At 54.3% G+C, this 21,208-nt stretch overlaps 9 protein-coding genes across 9 annotated transcripts; 4 read left to right on the forward strand and 5 right to left on the reverse strand.

Annotated features, from left to right (window-relative positions):
• Window positions 1-258: 258 nt before the first annotated feature.
• Window positions 259-2,588, forward strand: HETIRDRAFT_119090 (uncharacterized protein; the record flags this gene model as incomplete). The annotated part of the gene is made up of 15 exons (XM_009553663.1): window positions 259-421; window positions 563-653; window positions 717-809; window positions 866-890; window positions 952-1,033; window positions 1,191-1,202; window positions 1,469-1,519; window positions 1,577-1,722; window positions 1,785-1,842; window positions 1,896-1,963; window positions 2,023-2,033; window positions 2,103-2,247; window positions 2,293-2,343; window positions 2,373-2,411; window positions 2,463-2,588. 15 exons carry the CDS (start codon window positions 259-261, stop codon window positions 2,586-2,588), a joined length of 1,161 nt encoding a protein of 386 aa, XP_009551958.1.
• Window positions 2,589-2,695: 107 nt separating this feature from the next.
• Window positions 2,696-2,872, reverse strand: HETIRDRAFT_162457 (uncharacterized protein; the record flags this gene model as incomplete). The annotated part of the gene is made up of 1 exon (XM_009553664.1): window positions 2,696-2,872. One exon carries the CDS (start codon window positions 2,870-2,872, stop codon window positions 2,696-2,698), a length of 177 nt encoding a protein of 58 aa, XP_009551959.1.
• A 15-nt stretch (window positions 2,873-2,887) lies between these two features.
• Window positions 2,888-3,390, reverse strand: HETIRDRAFT_162458 (uncharacterized protein; the record flags this gene model as incomplete). The annotated part of the gene is made up of 2 exons (XM_009553665.1): window positions 2,888-3,060; window positions 3,117-3,390. 2 exons carry the CDS (start codon window positions 3,388-3,390, stop codon window positions 2,888-2,890), a joined length of 447 nt encoding a protein of 148 aa, XP_009551960.1.
• A 437-nt stretch (window positions 3,391-3,827) lies between these two features.
• On the forward strand, window positions 3,828-5,276 carry HETIRDRAFT_481162 (uncharacterized protein; the record flags this gene model as incomplete). Its single annotated transcript, XM_009553666.1, has 4 exons — window positions 3,828-4,057; window positions 4,117-4,377; window positions 4,429-4,907; window positions 4,970-5,276. Exons 1-4 carry the CDS (start codon window positions 3,920-3,922, stop codon window positions 5,274-5,276), a joined length of 1,185 nt encoding a protein of 394 aa, XP_009551961.1. The 5' UTR covers window positions 3,828-3,919.
• A 363-nt stretch (window positions 5,277-5,639) lies between these two features.
• HETIRDRAFT_460980 (uncharacterized protein) lies at window positions 5,640-13,139 on the forward strand (the record flags this gene model as incomplete). Its single annotated transcript, XM_009553667.1, has 17 exons — window positions 5,640-7,205; window positions 7,257-8,506; window positions 8,559-8,880; window positions 8,941-9,064; window positions 9,122-9,170; window positions 9,226-9,400; window positions 9,452-9,475; window positions 9,528-9,613; window positions 9,667-10,408; window positions 10,462-10,718; window positions 10,771-11,164; window positions 11,216-11,530; window positions 11,580-11,736; window positions 11,790-11,852; window positions 11,915-12,342; window positions 12,396-12,499; window positions 12,552-13,139. The coding sequence occupies 17 exons, from the start codon at window positions 5,640-5,642 to the stop codon at window positions 12,991-12,993; spliced, it is 6,498 nt and encodes a 2,165-aa protein (XP_009551962.1). The 3' UTR covers window positions 12,994-13,139.
• Window positions 13,140-13,298: 159 nt separating this feature from the next.
• Window positions 13,299-14,653, reverse strand: HETIRDRAFT_241775 (uncharacterized protein; the record flags this gene model as incomplete). Its single annotated transcript, XM_009553668.1, has 9 exons — window positions 13,299-13,397; window positions 13,460-13,510; window positions 13,585-13,657; window positions 13,850-13,989; window positions 14,077-14,106; window positions 14,174-14,241; window positions 14,305-14,384; window positions 14,464-14,482; window positions 14,557-14,653. Coding segments are annotated over 9 exons (657 nt in total), but the record flags the coding sequence as incomplete, so codon positions are not given.
• A 449-nt stretch (window positions 14,654-15,102) lies between these two features.
• HETIRDRAFT_162462 (uncharacterized protein) lies at window positions 15,103-15,384 on the reverse strand (the record flags this gene model as incomplete). The annotated part of the gene is made up of 1 exon (XM_009553669.1): window positions 15,103-15,384. One exon carries the CDS (start codon window positions 15,382-15,384, stop codon window positions 15,103-15,105), a length of 282 nt encoding a protein of 93 aa, XP_009551964.1.
• A 184-nt stretch (window positions 15,385-15,568) lies between these two features.
• Window positions 15,569-17,040, reverse strand: HETIRDRAFT_422374 (uncharacterized protein; the record flags this gene model as incomplete). The annotated part of the gene is made up of 3 exons (XM_009553670.1): window positions 15,569-15,808; window positions 15,885-16,404; window positions 16,481-17,040. 3 exons carry the CDS (start codon window positions 17,038-17,040, stop codon window positions 15,569-15,571), a joined length of 1,320 nt encoding a protein of 439 aa, XP_009551965.1.
• Window positions 17,041-17,608: 568 nt separating this feature from the next.
• On the forward strand, window positions 17,609-20,280 carry HETIRDRAFT_329913 (uncharacterized protein; the record flags this gene model as incomplete). The annotated part of the gene is made up of 14 exons (XM_009553671.1): window positions 17,609-17,703; window positions 17,752-17,804; window positions 17,872-17,991; window positions 18,063-18,190; window positions 18,277-18,340; window positions 18,415-18,469; window positions 18,540-18,679; window positions 18,759-18,928; window positions 19,005-19,155; window positions 19,202-19,254; window positions 19,385-19,526; window positions 19,598-19,664; window positions 19,757-20,066; window positions 20,161-20,280. Coding segments are annotated over 14 exons (1,668 nt in total), but the record flags the coding sequence as incomplete, so codon positions are not given.
• Between the last annotated feature and the right edge of the window lie 928 nt (window positions 20,281-21,208).

Below are 21,208 nucleotides of genomic sequence, written 5' to 3' on the forward strand. Positions count from 1 at the left end.
AAGTTTCCGGATTGTGAAAGAGGGGGACAGATTCAAAATCATTCAAAAAGATTTGCCTGTACTTGCCTCAACCGGGTTTTGACTGGGATTGAGATCTATCATTTAAGCCTGAATTGTAGTGTTGTTGTGTTTTTGGACAAGGTGGTAGCATGCAGACAATCTAATCTTCATAGACAGATCTGCGATATTAGATAATCTTTAATGACCCTTTCGGGGTTCGAAAGGTTTTGTAGCCAGCATTCAAGATAACGCGCCACCATGCGGATCCCCTTGGCGATTACTACTTTGATGCAAGACCCTTCACCACGTGAAGGTGAGCGGTCTTGGAATGAGACTAGGGGGTTGTCGGGGGTCCTGGAGCATGAGGCGCAGTGGAGATCTTCAGAGCACGATCGAGGAGAGGAAGCTTCCCAATTATTCTGTACGTATTTCTACGACAACGTTCTTCAATCGCGACTTGGTGATGCTGACGAATAGCCGTTGACACGGAGGTATGTCGATTTTCATTTTGCCGCCTCTACCACCGGATGTCTTTGATTGGTCACCACACGTTCGCGACCAGCCCTTGAGCGCTGCGCCCGTCTCCCTAATCCTCATCCTCTCTTTTGGCCTTGGATGGATGACGTGTCTCAAATTAACTTTGCCAGGACAATGTAAGTGCTCTGATTTGTTCGATGGCTATGCTATGGTGATCTGATCATTGATCGTGGGGATAGACAGGGCCCGATCATTGTTGGAGCCTTTTTGAACCTCATCCTATATGGCGTCTTCCTCGCCCAGGCCCACCAGTATCTCTCCATGTTCAAACGGTTCGCGATCGTTCCCTTTTCGAGGCATGTGCTTACTTATGAGTCGTTTTGTATAGAGATCGGTCATGGCTGAAGATACTCGTGAGTCATTGAGACTGCGTAGCAATGCATGGCTTGACTCACACTCTCTCTGCGAATTTAGATTGCGTACTTGGTGGTCGGAGAGACTGTGAATTCGGTGTTCGTGATGTTTTACAGTTACGATCGGCTCGTGAACCATTTCGGTGAGTGTTCAAGCAGTATTAGTCGGGCAAGGGCAGTAAAACGAAGACACCATTCAATTTCAGGCAACATGGCTGCGCAAGCAACTACTAATTGGCGTAAGAAATACCAGACATATGTTGTATATTGGTACTGACCGATGCTTTGGGTTTCCTTTAGCATTCGGCGTAGGTAAATACTGCCTTCAATTTGAATCATGATCGAGGATATCTGACAATGCATTCCGCGTCGTACAGTCTGTTTTTTTGGTGTGAGCTCTAGTAACGTGTACTCGAATGCGTATTATCCAGCTAAAGAATTTCTAGGGCATCTTGGAAATGGCTGTTCAGTGCTTTTTCGCGTATAGGATCAAGGTATTGCACCCTTTACCCTTCTTAAGGCCAGGTTTCAATGGTCTTGACCTTCCTTCGGGCATCCTAATTTTCAGGTGCTCACAGACAAGCTTTGGTCGGCCGTCATCATCTGCCTTTTCGCTTTTGTGGCTTGCGGTAAGTTTCCGCACTTGTTCATGGTGCATGAGCTTAATACAGGACTTTGTCATGTAGTGGGTGCGATTGGTGTTCTCGTCGCAGCCACCGTCGCAGCACCGACCCCGGTAGACAGCGCAAATTTTCGGCCGATCATTATCCTCTGGTTAACGTTCTCGGTCGCCGCCGACACGATGATTACTGTCATACTTTGTCATCATCTTGTGAGTCATCCCCAGTAAAACCTGGGACAACCCTTTGAGAGGCTCACACTGCGTGTCATTAGCAAACACATAAGACTGGGTTTTCAGAAACCGACAACATGATCAACAAAATCATACAATGTGAGCTCTCGTTCATAGCACTCTCCAGTCTCACAGATTGATAGAGCCATCAGTCACTGTTCAAACTGGTCTTATCACATCTCTATGCGCCATCATCGACCTCATTCTTTACCTTACGGAGGTGTGTATGTTATCTACCCATCATCTCTATAGAAAAGAGATCTGATATCTTCCTCGTAGAAAACTGGGCAGTGAGTGTCGCCTTGGCAAATTCATGCACTATCTAGCATCTAACAGAAAAATCAACACCTTTCCTTCAGCCATCTTATCTTCAATCTCCCGTTGGCGAAGCTGTACACGATATCTCTGTTGTCGAGTTTGAACTCTCGCCAAGGCTGGCAACTCAGCTCACACGTGGAGTCCAATATGGACCACATGTCGGGGAGAAAGGAGGCATGTCATCTCGTACATGTGATCCTATTACGGGACTGATATGCAATGTTCTTATAGCCAACTACCACCATCGGTATTTCCTTCGCCACAGTATCTGAGTTACCGGAGGTGCGATTTGCATTACACATGCTCAATAGCGAACGGTTGCTCACACAGGACGACTGTCGATGGCAGGGGTATGTCGACATTGAAACTCTTGAAATGAGCGACGCATCTCCATCACCTAGCGTCGACCGGCGAAAAATCATCAGTATAAGCTCGGATGCACCTTCGCAGGCGACAAGTTCGATAGCCTGACAGATTTCTATTATATAAAGGTTTGGGATGATATTCGAGGTATAGTTCATAAGTAGTAAACAACATGTAATTTTACGATGCCATTGCTGCACGCTTGGGTTTTCTAAGTTCCACTGACGACGATCTATTAAAAAGTAAGACGAACTTCGATACGCGCTAAGCTTTAACACAGAATGCTATCTACGAGCCGCCAGGGACGTGGACACCTGAGTCTGATCGGTACACTAGTATGTGTGTCGCGGCGATTAGAGTACAGTGTATGATAATGATCGAGTTGAACTTCATTTACTTGCCCCCGCACGCTCAACAACACAAACACCACTCCTGCCCTGATATCCATCCTTCATAAGCCGTGCTATGATGCTATGATTTTCCTATGGCTCTCGAGAGCCTCACAGTGCGCGCATGGTATCTTGCTAGCCCACGACATCGAGGTCCGACACACCTTGCTTCGCCCAGCGATCGATCTGACTGGTGGAAACGCGAAGGATGCCAGAGATTCCTGAATCACTGGCGAGGGTATTTGATCTGATATCCGTCAATTGTCAAAAAAAGCCGCGGAAGAATAAGTAGCAAAAGCATACCTAACCGGAGATATATTGGCAGAGATGGAGGAGGTAAAATCGGTACCAATGATGGCATCTTCTGCGTTGACACAATGAGAGTTTTGGATTGCCCCGGACCTGGAGAGATGCTATTTGGGAAATCAACTGCACCTGCCAATGGGCAGACGAGCTCTTCCGGTCGAGGAGGATTTGATACGACATATGATTCTATCTCTTCAACAGGGGGTTCACTAGCAACAACGGAGACGGCATTGCGACGGGCGCGCCTGGGTACTGAGGAGGAAGAGTTCATGACAGCAGCAAGAGGGTGGAAAGATGCAGAAGACTGGACGCATGAGATCAAAGTAGAACATATATACCAATGGAAACGCCGCATCCGTATCAAGTGACGGTCAATCACATCGGCCTCAAAGCGCGTGTATCCATTTCCTTTGTTCGGTCAGAACCTCCACGGGTGCTTGGGAACTTTTGGCCATCATGATGAAGAACATCCTCATCCAAAATAGAATAAACGCTCGAGCTGAGTGCTGAGTAATGTTTCATGGGTGACACTACATTCGGCACGGTCATCCTGGGTCATCCAGGGTCATCCTCGCGCGCGTCGTACGGAAGGAAAACTAAGGAAAAACGGCAGAGATTATTGGTCGAAGATCAATTCTCGGCAAACGCCGAGTCCGCCACATTTTCGGGCACCCAAGCGATTTCTCTGTTGAACTCTCCCAACCTCACACAAGGCTCTGAACAGCAACTTTCTACCAAACCGCCGATCTTTCTCATAGTCTGTCACTACTGCATTGCACACCTCAACATATATCATCACTATGAATACTTACAATTCGTCCTCGCGAGATAATCAGTGTAGCAGGAGGCAGAGGTCGAAGGATATCGCTCACGATCTCGACACGTTCATCGTTTGCAGACAGATCAAGCTGTCAATCAGTGCTCAAATTCAAGAAGTAGTGAGTTTCAAGTGCTTAGTGACGCGATGAACCGCATTCATTCCAGATCGCCGTCTCAGTATTTCCAGAACCCAAACCACCTGGTTGCATTCTCCAAGATTATGGCACAGTTGCCTTGGGCGCATCAGGATCCGTCTACTTTGCCATCCTGCGCATGTCATCCTCATGACCACGACTTTGGAGTTGCAAGTCATCGCAAGAAGCACAAAGCAAGCGTTCGATATGCAGGCAAGGATAGAGACGGTCACAGTGCCCTCGGTGATGCGAAATGCGAAGCGCCATTTTCCATCTCATGTGCCATTTCATGTGGTGTAGGGACTGTACGTGATTTTTATAATTGACTCTGCATCTTGCTCCATCATTGCTTTTAGTTTCTTCTTGTCGAGGCTGTTCGTGGCGGTGAAAGAAACGCCCGAGATGTGGAGCTCAGAAGGACCTTCCTTAACCTTCGGTCACAAGATATTGAAAATAATCCGAATACAACCAGGACATCTGCCAGCCCTTTTGTGGATGACAAATTTCTTTCAACGTCCGGTCCGGAAAGCTCTGATGCGAGCTATCAGCAACCTGTTACATGCAGTGTTCCTGTCTCGGAGGTCTTGAATGTCCAATCTGACCTTCTCGAGGTCGATCTTCTGTCTCTGGGTGCGATGGCGTACGAGCTAATTCATGGCTGCAAGCCGACACACGGTTCTAAATTTCTTCGAGACCTCCGTCTCCAAAAGGACCGTGTAGTCTTCAAATCCAAGGAAACCATGGACGAGCCCACGCAAGTATCGATCTATCAGTCCTTGTTGAAGGATCTTATAGGCCATATTCTACTCGACGTAATACAGGATTCCGGGCTCCGGTGAGCGCAGGCTTTTCCGCCGTTGAATTTGTTATCCATCTTGACTATGATCCTGCTGACAGGTCGGATCCCGAGGTTAACTGTCAGAACTGTCAGAACTCCGCACAGAAAGCCCATCAGATGCTGGGGGCTCCAATGCTTTCTTGCACGGACTCCAGAGACGTTCGACAAACATCTTGGGCGTCGACCTCAACTACAACATCATCATCTGACATCTCAGATATCTCGGCTGCCATCGACGCTTCCGATTCCTTCGTTTCTGTTGTTCTTGACGAACCCGCTGTACCTGTGACCTCGACGAAGACTTGTTCTTTTGCCTCTAGGTCATTGGCTCGTCTCAGCCGGTTCTTTCTCTGCAGAGCTCCTTGAATCTGGTCTGCTCGTGATCGCAATGACTATTGTCTCTGACAAACTCTGACTCTAGGGTTCTACGCTTGTCACTGGGAGGCTTGAATTTCGTTTCCCCTTTTCGGCTTGCTCCAGCCTTGGGTGGGTAAGTTTTGGCTTGTATCCTTCTCCGAAATTACATATGGAAGTTCTACATGTATTTTGTACGATGTTCAATTCCTAGCATTCCCAAACGTTCATTTGGAAGTGTGGCAAGTCATCGCTGTGACCAATGTCACGGCGGAGATGTCACAATTTAGCTAAGACACGACCTGGGAAAACCGCAAACTTGAATCTCGACGTCGACGACGCCGACGACCTCAACCCCTCCATAACTCACCCATTATGTCTGGTCAGAAGCGGGATTTGTCTGGCTACAACTATGGCGCCATCTCTTCTTTGGTTTTAACAGCAGACAGATCTGCTTTGCCACGGCGCGACAGGGAACCCGATGGCGCACCTACGTCTCTCGCCGGACGAATTGACCCTAAAGAGATGGGGTCGCGTGTCCAAAGACAGGCACCGAAGGATGTTGATAAGAAGAAGAAAAAGGCTTCCGACAAGCAGGATCCGACGGAGAGGCAGCTGACGAAACGCAAAGCCGAGACGACTGGTTTTGGCTACACAGATATCATCGAGGCCACTCAGGATGTTGAAGGTCTCACGTATCGACCACGAACTACTGAGACGCGCGAGGTTTACGAACTCATTCTTTCTACCGTCCATCGGAGTCTTGGGGACCAGGCTCAGGATGTCGTTCGCAGCGCTGCAGACACGGTTCTTGAGACGTTGAAGAACGATGCAATGAAGGATTTCGACAAGAAAAAGGAGGTCGAGCAGGTCGTTGGGTCGATATCCAATGAGGCTTTTTCTCAGCTGGTCAACCTCTCCAAGAAGATCACCGACTACGGTGCAGAAGATGAGACCATGGTAGATCCGGATATGGAGAGGAAAGATGCAGAGATTGACGAGGAAATGGGTGTCGCCGTTGTCTTTGATGAAGAGGAGCAAGAGAGCGAGGAAGAGGAAGGGTACGAGGTACGGGACGAGTCTGACGAGGAGGAGGAGGATGAGGGTGACGAGCCACCGCCAGACGAAGACGGCGAGGAGGGGCTGGTTATTGGAGGAGCGACATCAGGATCAGGACGGGCCAAGGCCAAGCAGGACAAGGACATCGTTTCTCCACACTCCATTGACGGTTTCTGGGTGCAGCGACAGGTATCCGAAGTCTACCCTGACCCCGTGACAGCCGCAGACAAAGCCTCGTCTGTACTTTCAATTCTCGGCTCCGAGTCCAGTTTACGAGACTGCGAAAACCAGCTTATGGAGCTTTTCGACTATCAGAGCTACGATGTCATCACCAAGTTCCTCAAGAACCGCGAGGTTGTCGTCTGGTGCACGAAGCTCGCGCGCAGTGATGCGGACGAACGGGTCAACGTCGAGGTTGCGATGAGGGAGAAGGGGCTTGGTTGGATTCTACGGGAACTTACTGGTGATCGTCAGGCAAAGGCGCGGACAGACGCCATGGACATCGATGACGAGGCAAAGCCCGTCAATGTTCCAAAGACAGCGACTCTTGTGCCGGGCTCGACCTTGCAGCCGAAGAAGACGGTCGACCTCGAGGGCATGGCATTTAGCCAAGGCGGTCACCTAATGTCAAACAAGAAGTGCAAACTCCCGGAGGGTTCGTTCAAACGTGCGAAGAAGGGTTATGAGGAAATTCATGTACCTGCACCTAAGCAGAAGACAACCGCCGCCAGCGACCTCGTCCCAATCGCCGACCTTCCTGCCTGGGCAAGAGAAGCCTTCCCTGGTACCAAGTCGTTGAACAGAGTACAGAGCAAACTCTACCCCGTCGCTTTCGGGACAGATGAGCCCATTCTCCTCTGTGCTCCTACAGGAGCTGGCAAGGTGGGTTCCCTTGTCATTTTGTTGTATTGCGATCTCAATAATACCATCTAGACCAACGTCGCTATGTTGACGATCTTGAACGAGATGTCCAAATACCGAGACGAGGCAACAGGCGCTTTCGACCTGGATGCCTTCAAGATTGTTTACGTTGCTCCTATGAAGGCCCTCGTGCAGGAGATGGTTGGAAACTTCAACTCTCGCCTCAACCCGTTCGGGATCAAAGTCGGCGAATTAACAGGTGACTCGCAAATGACGAAGCAACAGATCTCCGAGACCCAGATCATCGTCACGACACCCGAAAAGTGGGATGTCATCACCCGGAAGAGTTCTGACACGAGCTACACCAACCTCGTACGACTGCTCATCATTGACGAGATTCACTTGTTGCACGACGAACGTGGTCCGGTCTTGGAGAGCATAGTGGCGCGCACGATCCGGCGCATGGAACAGACATCTGACTACGTGCGTCTGGTAGGTCTCTCTGCTACGCTCCCAAACTACGAAGACGTTGCAACTTTCCTTCGTGTCGACGAGTCCAAGGGGCTGTTCTATTTTGATGCTTCGTACCGCCCTTGTGCACTCCAGCAGCAGTTTGTTGGCGTGACGGAGAAGAAGGCTATCAAGCGCTACCAGGTGATGAACGAGGTCTGCTACGAGAAGGTCCTGGACCAGGCAGGCAAAAACCAGACCTTGGTCTTTGTTCATTCTCGGAAGGAGACAGCGAAGACTGCCAAGTTCATCCGTGATATGGCGATCGAGAAGGAGACGATTACACAGTTCGTCAAGCCTGATTCCGCCGTCCGCGAGATTTTGACCGAGGAAGCCAATAACGTCAAAGATGCCAACCTCCGCGACCTTCTCCCATTTGGCTTTGCTGTCCATCACGCTGGCATGTCACGCGAGGATCGTGGGCTTGTTGAAGAATTGTTCGCCGACGGATCTGTCCAGGTACTCGTGTGTACTGCTACTCTGGCCTGGGGTGTGAACTTGCCTGCGCACACCGTTATTATCAAGGGGACTCAGATCTATAACCCTGAGAAGGGTCGGTGGGTTGAGTTGTCCTCCCAGGATGTCTTGCAGATGCTCGGGCGTGCAGGTCGCCCGCAGTACGATACCTATGGTGAGGGCGTCATCATCACCAACCATTCAGAGCTGCAATACTACCTGAGCTTGATGAACCAGCAACTTCCCATCGAATCACAATTCGTGTCGAAGTTGGCTGACAATCTGAATGCGGAGATTGTTTTGGGGACAATACGAAACAGAGATGAAGCTGTTCAATGGCTCGGATATTCCTACTTGTGCGTCTTTTACTGGGGTCCTCGGGCGAGTTGACTCATTGATATCTCGCAGGTACGTCCGTATGCTCAAGTCGCCTGGGCTTTATGGCATTGGTGTCGACTACCAAGAGGACGACGGCAATTTGATCCAGAAGCGTGCAGACATCGCCCACTCTGCTGCTGTCCTGCTGGAGAAATGCCATCTCATCAAATATGAGCGCGCATCCGGTAGGTTTCAGAGCACGGAGCTGGGCCGCATTGCGTCCCACTACTACGTAACACACAACTCCATGGCTACTTACAATCAACACTTGAAGCCGACAATGTCAACCTTGGAGTTGTTCCGGGTATTTGCGCTATCGAATGAGTTCAAGTTGATCCCCGTTCGTCAGGAGGTAAGCGTGATGAATTGTTTGAACACGAGATAGCACCTGAACACAACTTTTTGGCTACAGGAGAAACTTGAGCTGGGCAAGTTGTTGGAACGCGTTCCTATACCTGTCAAGGAAGGTGTAGAGGAGCCTGCTTCCAAGATTAATGTTCTTCTGCAGGCGTACATCTCCCAGTTGAAACTTGATGGTAAGTCAACATCGTTCGCTTGTACAGAGGTATTTGACTGACCTGTCTCTCACCTAGGGTTTGCTCTTGTTGCTGACATGGTTTTTGTTCAGCAGTCGGCTGGACGGTTCGTGCACCTCGTCGTATATGACATCGCATAGCCACTGATTGGTCGTTCGCAGCATTCTCCGTGCTGTCTTTGAAATTTGTTTGAAGCGAGGCTGGGCTATTCCAGCTCGTGCTGCTCTAGACATGTGTAAAATGGTCGAGAAGCGCATGTGGGGTTCCATGACTCCCTTACGCCAGTTCAAGGGTGTTCCCTCTGAAATCATCAGGAAGGCAGAAGGAAAACAATTCGTAAGTTCGTTCGCTGCTGCACTATTCGCTTATTGACTTTTATGTCATCAGCCCTGGTATCGTTACTTCGATCTTGTAAGTTGTATCTTGCCTTCAGCTTTTTGTCACTCATGGAAATGTTCATTAGAGCCCACCTGAGATCGGAGAGCTGTTAGGCATTCCTAATGCGGGACGGCTTGTTCACCGCCTTGTACACAACTTTCCCAAGCTTCAGTAAGAGTCTACCCGTTGGATCCCTTTCGCACATGTATTGATTGGGCTTTTAGGCTACAAGCTCAGGTTCAGCCTATCACACGCTCCCTTCTTCGTATCGATCTCTCCATAATCCCCGATTTCCGTTGGGATGAGAAGGTTCATGGCAATGCCGAAAGCTTCCTGATCACGGTTGAGGATGTCGATGGAGAGGTCATTCTTTTCCACGACTCCTTCGTTCTTCGTCAGAGGTACGCTGAAGATGAGCACAATGTGACGCTCACCGTGCCGATGTTCGAGCCCGTTCCACCGAACTACTACATTACTGTTAACTCGGACCGGTGGCTACATGCAGAAACTCGACTTCCCATCTCCTTCAAGCACCTCATCCTACCTGAGAAGTTCCCTCCACCTACACCCCTTCTCGATCTTCAACCTCTCCCTCTCTCCGCACTCCACAACAAGGAGTTCGAAAGCATCTACTCGACTACACTTCAGACGTTCAACAAGATTCAGACACAAGTGTTCCAAGCGCTTTATACCTCAGATGAAAACATCTTCATTGGTGCGCCCACAGGCAGCGGGAAGACCATTTGTGCCGAGTTCGCTCTACTGCGGTTGTGGAGCAAACGCGAACAGAAGCGCGCAGTCTGCATTGAGCCATATCAGGAGATGGTTGACCAACGGGTAGCCGAGTGGCGGAATAAGTTCGGTCAACTGCAGGATGGGAAGGAGATTGTAGGTTTGACTGGTGAAACAAGCGCAGACTTGCGCTTGCTCGAGAAGGGTGACGTCATTGTATGCACTCCTCTGCAGGTGAGAGACCTACTCCGTGCTATACATACAATGTTTCTAACCATTTGTTGTAGTGGGACGTGGTCTCTAGGCGTTGGCGACAACGTAAGAATGTTCAAAACATTGGCCTCCTCATTGCGGATGAGGTCCAGCTCGTCGGTGGCGAAGTCGGACCCACATACGAGGTTGTCATCTCAAGGACACGGTACGTGTCTGCCCAGACCGAGATCAAGACCCGCATTGTCGCATGTGGTGTCTCGCTGGCCAACGCTCGTGATCTTGGTGAATGGATAGGTGCACCTTCACATGCCATTTTTAACTTCCCTCCTAGGTAAGTTTTTTATACGTACCCTGCCTGTACACAACTCAAGCTTTCGCCCCAGTGCCCGACCATTGGACATGGATATTCACTTGCAGAGCTTCACTATCCCCCATTTCCCATCCCTCATGATCGCCATGTCCAAACCCGCCTATCTGTCTATCCTCGAGTATGCTCCGACCAAGCCTGTCATTATCTTCGTACCCTCTCGCAAGCAGTGCAAGATGACCGCCGATGATCTGCTACTGCATTGCAGCGCCGATGACAACGAGGACCGGTTCTTGAACATTGAATTGGCAGACTTGCAGCCTCATCTAGACCATGTCAGCGATCGGACGTTAGTGGAGACGCTTAAGCACGGAGTTGCATATTACCACGAGGCCCTCAGCAAGCAAGATAAGCGAGTTGTGGAACGTCTTTTCCAGTCCGGCGCAGTGCAAGTGCTCATAGCTTCGAAGGTCAGCCTCACTTTGTTTGCAGCGTGCGCAACCTTCTCATAACTTCACCAGGACACTGCGTGGAGCATCCCTGTGGCCAGCTACATGGTCATCATCATGGGTGTACAGTTCTATGAAGGAAAGGAGCATCGCTATGTCGACTATCCTGTCATGGACGTCCTGCAGATGATGGGTCGGGCCTGTCGTCCAACCGAGGATGACAGGAGTCGATGCGTGCTGATGTGTCAACAGACTCGAAAGGACTTTTACAAGAAGTTCCTTGCAGAAGGTTTGCCCATCGAATCGCACCTTCCCACACATCTTCTCCACGATTACTTCCTTGCGGAAATCGCTGTCCGGACGATTGAAAACAAGCAAGACGCAATGGTAAGGCGATATGATTATATCCTTTGATAACCTTTTAACGGCCTTATAGGACATCTTGACCTGGACGTACTTCTACCGACGCATGACGCAAAACGCCAACTACTACAACTTACACAACGTCAGCCATCAACATCTTTCCGATCACCTGTCCGAGCTTGTTGAGAATACCCTCAATGACCTTGTGAACTCAAAATGTATCGCCATTGGTAAGATTTTCTTGGTTACAACTTCACAGCGTGTACTCAACGTGATATTACAGAGGACGAGATGGACGTATCTCCTCTCAACTTGGGAATGATTGCAGCCTACTACAACATTTCTTGTCAGTGCTCTCTGTTTTCCCATCACCTCTCAACAGTTCTCACAATCTGTCCTCGTATATAGACGTCACCGTCGAGGTGTACACTCTGTCGCTGAAAGAGCGTACGAAACTCAAGGGTCTTCTCGAAGTTGTCTCTTCTTCTGCCGAGTTTGAGAACATTCCCATTCGCCGACACGAGGATTCACTGCTTCGTCGGATCTACGACCGCGTACCGGTGAAATTGGATCACGCTGACTTCGAGGCGCCCCACTTCAAGACGTTCTTGCTCCTCCAGGCACATTTCTCCCGCTTGACTCTTCCGCCAGACTTGGTCGCAGACCAAGCCTTGGTCCTCGAAAAAGTTTTGAACCTGCTCTCGGCATGTGTGGATGTAATGTCGTCCAACGCTTGGCTCAACGCTCTAGGCGCCATGGATTTGTCGCAAATGTGCGTGCAAGCGATGTGGGAGACCGACTCCCCACTGAAGCAAATCCCGCACTTTGAGCTCGACGTTCGTACCTCATCGTCTGAATGACTATAAACTTATAATGTTTCGTCTCGTAGGTTGTCAAACGGTGCAAAGAGGCTGGCATTGAATCTGTCTACGATGTCATGGAGATGGAAGATGACAAGCGGAATGCGCTCCTCCAGATGAATTCCCCACAGATGTAAGCTCTCAGTTCTGGCTTATCCTATGTCGTCTAACTGTTATCCATCTAGGCGCGACGTTGCCGCATTCGTCAACTCCTACCCTACGCTTGATGTCACACACGAGCTCGTCAAGGGAGAGTACACAGCGGGCGGCCCTATCGTGTTGCAGGTTGCACTCAGCAAGGATGCAGACGAGGAGGAGGAGGCTGGCGATGCCTCCGTCGTCGCGCCGTACTTCCCTGGGAAGAAGCTTGCCAACTGGTGGGTCGTGGTCGGCGAACCCAGCACACGACAGCTGCACTCCATCAAGCGCGTGACCGTCACTCGGAGCCTCAACGTCAAGCTCGAGTTTACGCTACCGAAGGGCACGCACTCGCTCAAGCTATACGTCATCTGCGACTCGTACGTCGGCGCCGATCACGACATCCCGCTCGACCCCATTGATGTTGCGGAGGGCGAGGATAGCGACAGTGACGATGACGATGGCAGCGACGACGCCATGGAGGAGTAGATGGGCAGATTCTTCGCGGACTGCGTGTGGCTCCCAAAATGTATCAGTAGCGGTTGTTTGCTTTTTCTTTTTCGTGTACCGATGTACCATATGTACCCGTTGGTGAACAGCGTTATTCTTGAGTTGCTTCTTGCATCAATGAACCGAAACACACTTTGAGAGTCAAGGAAGTGCAGGCTCTGATCCTAGTCGTCTGTGCACCACCATGCTTTGTAAAAACCAATTATCAGATAGTATAGATATCCCAATGAGAGATCATCATGCGAGTCCGAACACGCCGTAGTCTACTCAACCTTAGCTAGACCGATATCGATGACCGCCATCCGGCTCGTGTCCAACGCACCAGTCTTCAGCTTCTCAAGCGTATCCTTGAGGTCCCTAAATATCTTCTCCTTGTCCGTCGCCTAGAACGTACACACCGTCGCGGTGAGCATGCCTAGGACGTGAAAAACTCAATTCGGCGCACCTGAAAACGCGTCACACGCCCCGAAGTGCTGGGAGACACGAAGAAGAGGGTCTCGCAGATAGTCTGTCGGTTGATCGTTACGTTGATCGGCGTGTGCGTCTGGTGAGAGGGCGAAGAACGCGTACCTCGGAGGGCGGAGGGTGGTATACGAGCTTGAAGGGCTGCAGGCCGACGTCGGGCGAAGCGGCTGTCGCGAATCTCGCCCTCGTTTTCGCCTGTGCTGGCGAGGACGCGCTCGTCCTCGCGCTTTTCCTGGCTGTTGCCCCTGCTTTTCTGGGGCTCGCGAGGGGAGGAGCGTCTGGGCGCTCGACGAAGGTCGCGTCCTCCATGATAATGCCTGAGGCGGGATCGGGGGACTGCGGACGCGGCGTAGGGGCAGGGGCAGGGAACGCCTGCCCGCGGAGCGCGCTCAGGACTACGCGCGCGATGCCCATCCCGACGAAGCACACGATGCGTGGGCGCACGTGGGCGATCTTTGTGAGGAGCGCGGGCACTGACGCGGCCATTTCGGCGGGGGAGAGCTCACCTGCCTAGAGGGGGGATACACGGTGTCAGCTGCAGAGCCAGAGCCAAAGGGAGGAGGGGGGGAGAGGTAAGGGGAAGGGGCGAGGGCGCACCTCGGTCGAGGGGCGCTCGACGAGGTTGGTCTGGCAAGATATGGGTTGAGCAGGCATCCAGACGCGGATATGGGACGGGGACAGGGACGGGACTGACTAGGCCGAGATTGAACCGCTCGGGGAGCGTGTGATCTTCCGTAGGCGGAATCCGGGTCGGCGTGAAACCTGCAAGTGACCACAAGTATATTGAGATAACCTCAGAGGCATGAACAGCACATAGTAACATACCCGACGCGTGCAGGCAGCGGTAGAAGTGGTTGGTCGGGTTGCAGAAGTGGTGGCCCCTTTCTGCAGACATGTATCCCGGGCTGAGCGGCCGCGCGGGCGCGGGAGCGGTGTTCATTAGAGCAGGGCGAGCGCACCGTGCACCGACGGAGCGCCGCTTACTTTATGCCACAGAATACGACTTGGGGGCGCCGCCGACGTGAATGGAAATCTGTGTCAGGACCGGGCCAAATAGTCTACGTGTAACGCGCGCACCATCCAAGCCCGGCGCGAGGTAGTCGTTCAGCGCGGCGAGGTGGGCATACGTCTCGGGAGGCGCGTAGCCCCTCTTCGGCTTCTTCTTCGGCGACGTCAGAGAGTCCGTCTCTTGCTCGCCTCTCTTTCTGCTCGCCGGAGACGCGGGCCGCTTGCGAGACGTCTTCCGTGGCGCAGGAAGCACGTCGTCGTCGTCGTCGTCGCGGTCGCCGGACGCGTACTCAGACTCGCGTTTCACGGATCGGGGCAGGCGCTGCGAGCGGCGCAGAGAGCCTTCGCTCTTCGCGGGTGAGAATCTGAATTCTGAGAGCGCAGAGCGGAAGTTGAGGACGGAAGCGTTGTCTGCGACGGCGTCTTCTACTTTGATACTCTGCTCGATGGTCATGGTGTCGGTGAGAGACGGGCTAACCCCACGCTGTCCCAGTAGGTTGGCTCACTGGACACGATCGGTGGAGCACTGATTTACGCATCGTTGAGGTTGGCCGAGGTAGCGAAGTCCTTTTATACGGCTGCGTCTCGCGGATATTCATCTGTGGAGACCGTCGCTCAATCGACATTCTGCGAGAATGCGCATGCACCGTCTCCCGCACAAGAAACCAGACGGAAAAACAAGGCCACCAAACACGCCCGTCGCTCGTTTGCCCGCCGTACGCAAACAAAAAAACAACAGCTTACAACCTCTCGTAGTACAAGTCCTCGTACATGTACACGCCCACCCGCCTCCGGCCGCGCTGCACTTCGCTTGTTGCACGGAACGGGGCACCTCGACTGCGCTGGGCGCTGGACCACAGACACGACACGACACGACACGACACGGACGGACGACATGCGCAGATTGACACCTCAGAAACCGATAGCTACAGGCTCACTCCCGTGCCGAGGCCGAAGCGGCAGCCACGGCAGCACACAGACACAGGCACGGACACGGACACAGACTCAAACACGGACACAACCACAAGAACACAGACACGGGAAAACAGACGCAAGCCATAGGCGAGGCCCGACAAGCGACTCACGGCCGCTTCCCGCGCCACCCGCCGCCGATCCCGCCGCCGAGCGCACCGCCCCCGCCGAGGCTGAACGCCGCAAAGGCGGCCCCGGGGCCCGCGCTCACAGGGCTCATGCTGTCCGGCCCGGAGATGGGGCTCGACACGCTGCTGGTTTTGCCGTGGAAGGAGGAGCGGAAGGAGGACTGGGGCACCGCTTGAATGGAGAGGAACTTGTTCGGGAGGGGGCGGTCTTCTGTGTTATACTGTTCCGTAAAACCGCGGGAGAGAGACAAGTCAGCGAGCTGCGAAGCGAGGAGAGCCCCTAAAGGGCGCGCGCACCTGGAACTCGAGGCCGATCCCGTCTGCCTCGGAGACGTCTAGCAACTTCACGAATTTGCGCCCGATGCCGTTGATACGCTCCACGTCGTCCTTGCTGCGCATCCAGAGCTGGATGCGGTCGACCTTGCTCCTCAGGCTGACAACCGCGCCACAGATCTCGTCCGTCTCGTCAAGCTCCTCGCCGACGAGCGCCATCGTAAGCCACTGCCAGCAGCGGTCGAGCAGCGCGGGGTTGTTCTTCATCGTCAGCACCCATTTGCCGCCGTTCGCGTTCGCGTCGTCTTCCCACATGGGCTTGATGCCCGACTTGAAGATGTGATAGTTCGAGTTGCGGTCGAGCTTGCTCGGCGGCTTCAGCCAGTTGAAGTAGCGGCAGTACGACTCGACGGTGTCGAAATCGCCGACGGTCGTGAGCCCCGCCTCGTACACGCCGGCCTCCGCGGGCGCGGGGTGGTTCGCGCCCTCGACGACGGCCGCGGGCGTAAAGGGGATTTTTGTCTTCGTATCATGGTAGATCGTCCTGTGGATGTGCGCCGCACAAGTGAAACACCATGTTAGCGCCGGGAGGGAGCTCCACGAACGAGCGGCTGACGCACCATGAATGTTGCAAGGGGTGTTCGGGAGCCTTGGTCATGAGGCCCGGCGTCTGGGGATCTTCGATGGACTCTGCCTCGGGGGGCACAGGGGTGCCGTCGACGCTGAGCGTCCTCGTCCTCGCGTAGTGCGCGGTGATGGCATCAAGGCTGGGGATGTTCTTGTATCCCTTGACCTTCTTCGGGGGCTTGTCGCCCGTCTCCTGTGCGAGCTTCTCGACCTTGTCAAAGGTAAGCGGCTCGCCGACGTCGCCGTTGACGGAGCCGGCGGTGGAGTTGGGCGGAGAGATGGAGAGGGCGCCGGGGGAGGTGGAGCGGGTGATGGGGGGGTTGACGGCGGTGGAGTCGGCGGTGGAGGTTGTAGTCGAGAGAGAGGTAGTCGAGCCCGTGCGGAGGAGGGAGGCGGCGAGGCGAGGCCTGTTGTTGACGGGGGAGATGGAGGAGGATGAGTTGGCACCGATGCGGGCGGCAAGTTGGTTCAGGGAGGGCAGGCGACCTCCAGACGGCGCCCGCTCGGACTTGGAGACGGTGGTGGCAGCGGCGGGGGGAGGAGCGGCAGCCATTGTTGTGTGTGCGGACGTCGGCGTCGTCGTCGTCGTCGTCGTTGTGTTCGTCGTCGTGATCGAGGATGTGGAGAGACCACAAGCCTGCGACAAGCGTGTTCGGCGTCACCGAATGCTGTGGGACGGGTTATGTAATGTATGCACGTGCGGTGACGCGTGCCCCGGTCGCGCGACGCGTGTTAACAGGGCGTGTCGCTGTCGCCAGGAATGGGCAGCCAGGCAGGTCGCCATCGCCGTTATCGACGCCATCGCACCCAACGCACCGCCGCAAAATCTGGTCGCGCGTAGCTATGTCCCACCCAAGCCAGTCCACAGTGCGTCATTGCTTTCTCGCCGCGGCTCTGATCCTATCGCAGTCCGAATGACGCATTTCATACAGCCACATGCCGCGAGATTGAAAGAGCTCGCGGTCGAGATATCCGGCCTCGACAAAGATATATCCAAGCTCCAAGCCGCGCGCCAGAAATGCATCGACCAGCGAAATGAGATCCTGCACTCACAGATGAGAGCCAGCGCAATCTCCCGCAAACCCTCGATGGACTTCTCTGTATCCTCTGCAGACGTGCGTATGGACTACTACGGACACTTTGAGTGGTCGCAGGAGCTCCGCCTACGCATGAAAACTATATTCAACATCGACGACTTCCGTCTCTGCCAGGAAGGGTGCGTACTCTGCGCGCTACACGTGCCATTTCGCTTACAGTGGTCCAGCGTGTGCAACGCGAACATGGACGGCCGAGACATCATCTGCATTATGCCCACAGGTGACGCTGCTTAGACTCCGACATCTGCTCGCCCGGCCCCCGCTCATCGCCGCCCTCTATCATCTAGGTGGCGGCAAGTCACTAACGTACCAGCTCCCCGCGCTTCTCGCTCCTGGCTGCACCGTGGTCATATCACCGCTCATCGCTCTCATGACGGACCAGATCATGCACCTTACAGAGGCCGGTAGTGAGTCCCTCCTCCCGCCGCCCCACTTTCCATAGGCACGCTTCCTGATAACTGTCCTCGGATTCATGTAGTCGAAGCCGCTATGCTCACCGGCTCCAAATCTCGTCAGTACCAGGACGAGGTACTTCGTCGCTTAGAGTTCAGCCCGCGAGCCCTCCAAAACAGCGCGCAAAAAGAGATTAAACTTTGTTACGTTACGGTGACTCAGCTGTGTATGCCTCCGGGAGTTGTGTCTTTTGCTAACGGAGACCTATATACCTATCTTGGGCGGGTATATGCGTACAGCCGGAAAAGATGAACAAGGACAAAAGGATGATGGAGGTCTTTTCCAGGATGTCTCAAGACAACCGTCTCGGCAAGTCGCAGGCCACTTGTGCCCCTTCGCCGATCTTGGCTTCAACTCATTCCTTTCACTTTGGACAGCACGATTCGTGATTGACGAGGCTCACTGTGTCTCGTCACTCGGACATGATTTCCGGTTTGTCATGCTACCTGCAGACCATGTCCATGACACGCTCCTCTGCTGACCTCGACTCTTTCGTATTCAGGCCGGATTACATGGCACTGTCGGAACTCAAGAAGATGTTCCCGAAAGTCCCCATTCTCGCCCTGTCCGCGACATGCCCCCCGCGGGTCCTGACAGACCTGCTCGCAACGCTGCGTCTCGGCCCCAAGACTGATGGTAGAAGTGAGCACTCGGATCCGCGTCACGCCGCACTATGTCGGCCTTCTCATTTTTTTTTGCCTGCATCTCTGTCTTTCTGCAGATGCGAGCCTGAAGGGGACAGTGTCCTTCTCGAGTCCGCTGTACAGGCGCAACCTGCACTACAGAGTCCTCGCAAAGCCGAACAACGAAACGCTACTCAAGCTCATGACCGAGTACATCCGCGCCTCGCATCCCAACGAGACCGGCATCATCTACTGTCTTTCCCAGGCGGTGCGTCCGTGTCCTCCCTTCCCACGTTCGCCGGCACACTGAATGCGGACGCGTCTGCGCGGGCGCACTGGAATAGGACGCCGAGAAGGTCGCGAAGGGTATATGGGAAGAGAGCGGGAGAAAGATCAAGACAGGCGTGTATCACGCGGGCATCGCGGAGGACACGAAAGCGAAGCTGCATGAAGACTGGACGACGGGGAAGGTGCAGGTCGTGTGCGCGACGATCGGTGCGTACGCCACAGCAGGCAGCGTTCTCGGCCTGACGTGTCGCAGCGTTCGGTCTCGGCGTCGACAAGGCAGATGTCCGATTTGTGCTTCATCATTCGGTACGCGTCGTCTATCCACGCGCTCTCGTCTCGCTCACCGTGTACCTGGCGATCCACTCCAGCTACCGGTGCGTCCCCTTCCGCCGCATGCTACAATCGCCCGGGCTCACTGTTCCCTCATGCGCGGCAGACATCGTTGGAGAATTACTATCAAGAGTCGGGCCGTGCGGGCAGGGACGGCAAGGATGCAGAGTGTATACTGTACTACAAGGCGCACGACGCGTTCAGGCGGCCAAACATCCTCCTGGACGATCTCGACGGCCAGACCAAGAGTAAGCCGTCCGTGTGTCACCGAGCGCTCGACGTACTCATCGCACCTGCGGGCCAACGACCCGTGTCGCAGTCCACGGCATGCTCCGGTTCGCGCAGGACCTGGAGGAGTGCCGCAACGTACACTTCGCGAGGCGAGTGTGCCCCCTCACCCACTCTCGAGCACCGCATCGCACCGCACCGTCTGACCAGACCACCCCTTTTCTCGCGTTTCACGTGCGGCACGCTCCAGGCACTTCTCAGAGTCCGCGGACCGCGCAATGGCGGTGTGGACGGCGGACAGCGACGGGGACGGGGACACGCTCGCGCGGTGCGGGCACTGTGACAACTGCACGCGACCGCCGGAGACGATCGACGTGCGGGACGTCACGCTCGACGCGTGGCGCGTCCTGCGCCTCGTGGAGTGCGTCGCGCAGAACAAGCGCTACGTGACGCTGCCGATGCTCACGGACCTCGTCCGCAACGCGCGTAGCGAGCGGATTCGCAATCTGGGCGTGGACGTGCCCGCCGTCGCGGGCGGCAAGGTCGCCCTGCGGAAAGAGGTGCGTGCTCGTACTCGTGCTCGTGCTCGTGTTGTGCCGATGCCCGCCCGCGTATACTGACTACGTTTCGCTGATCGCTCGGATCGGCGTGCAGGACGCGGAGGCGCTCGTGATCCACCTGCTGCTCGCGAACTACCTCAGGGAGACGTGCTTGAGCAATGACTATGGCACCATCGTGTACCTCGTGCTCGGCCCATGCGCGGTGCGGCTGCTGGACAGACACACACCGGCGGACGCGGGGGCGCTTGAGGAGCGCGTGCTGTGTGCGTTCGAGAGGCCCGCACGGAGGCAGGCGCGGCGGCGCTCGCGCGTATCGCATGCGGGCGAGGGGTCGCGGTCGCGGCCGAGTGTGGGGTCGCAGCCGACCCCGGGGGCAGAGGCGAGAGTGAGGAAAGGCAATGTTTCTCGAACTCGGAAGCGTAAGCGTGTCGAGATCCAGTATGAGGAGTCTGTGATTTTTTCGCTTAGCGAGAGCGAGAGGGGGGACGAGGGCAAGGGCGAGAGCGAGGGACAGGGAGAGGACGAGGACGCGGACGCGGACGGCGGCGGCGAAGCGGGTTCCTCATCTCGCGCGCGCGCGTTGTCTTTCTCTTTCACGACGAAGAGGATCGCGCGCGCCGCCGAGGGCGAGCATTCAGAGTCAGAAATCTTAGCCGTGATCGGTGACGTGAGGTCCGCCCCGAAGCGGAAAGGAACAAGAGAGACAACCGAGGGCGCGTGGGCGGGAAAGCAGAGAGGGTCGCCCCCAAGGCGCAAGCGCCATCGTCGTCAAATGGGTATGTTCGCGATCGACGACGACGACGACGACGATGACAACGACGACAAGATAGAGGTTGTGAACGAGGAAAAGAATTATTGGATACCGAACATGCGCGACAGCGTCCCTCCGCAGAGTGGATGGAACGCGCGGCAGGAAGAGCCGATTGAGATTTCGTCAGACTAGGACCGCGTGTGTTGAATAAGTTTTATATTGCTTTTAGGTACGTAGCGGTTAAGGTGTGTGCGTGTAAAAGTACAACTACGCAAGTGCATGCTATGGTGGAATGGTATACAGCGCGTCTGGCGGAGCCTGCTGTCAGACGCACGACGACATACGGACGGTCCGGAAAAAAAATAGGACAGCATGAGCGCGAATAAAACGC

Source organism: Heterobasidion irregulare, assembly GCF_000320585.1.
Source record: "Heterobasidion irregulare TC 32-1 unplaced genomic scaffold scaffold_12, whole genome shotgun sequence".
Lineage (NCBI taxonomy): Eukaryota > Fungi > Basidiomycota > Agaricomycetes > Russulales > Bondarzewiaceae > Heterobasidion > Heterobasidion irregulare.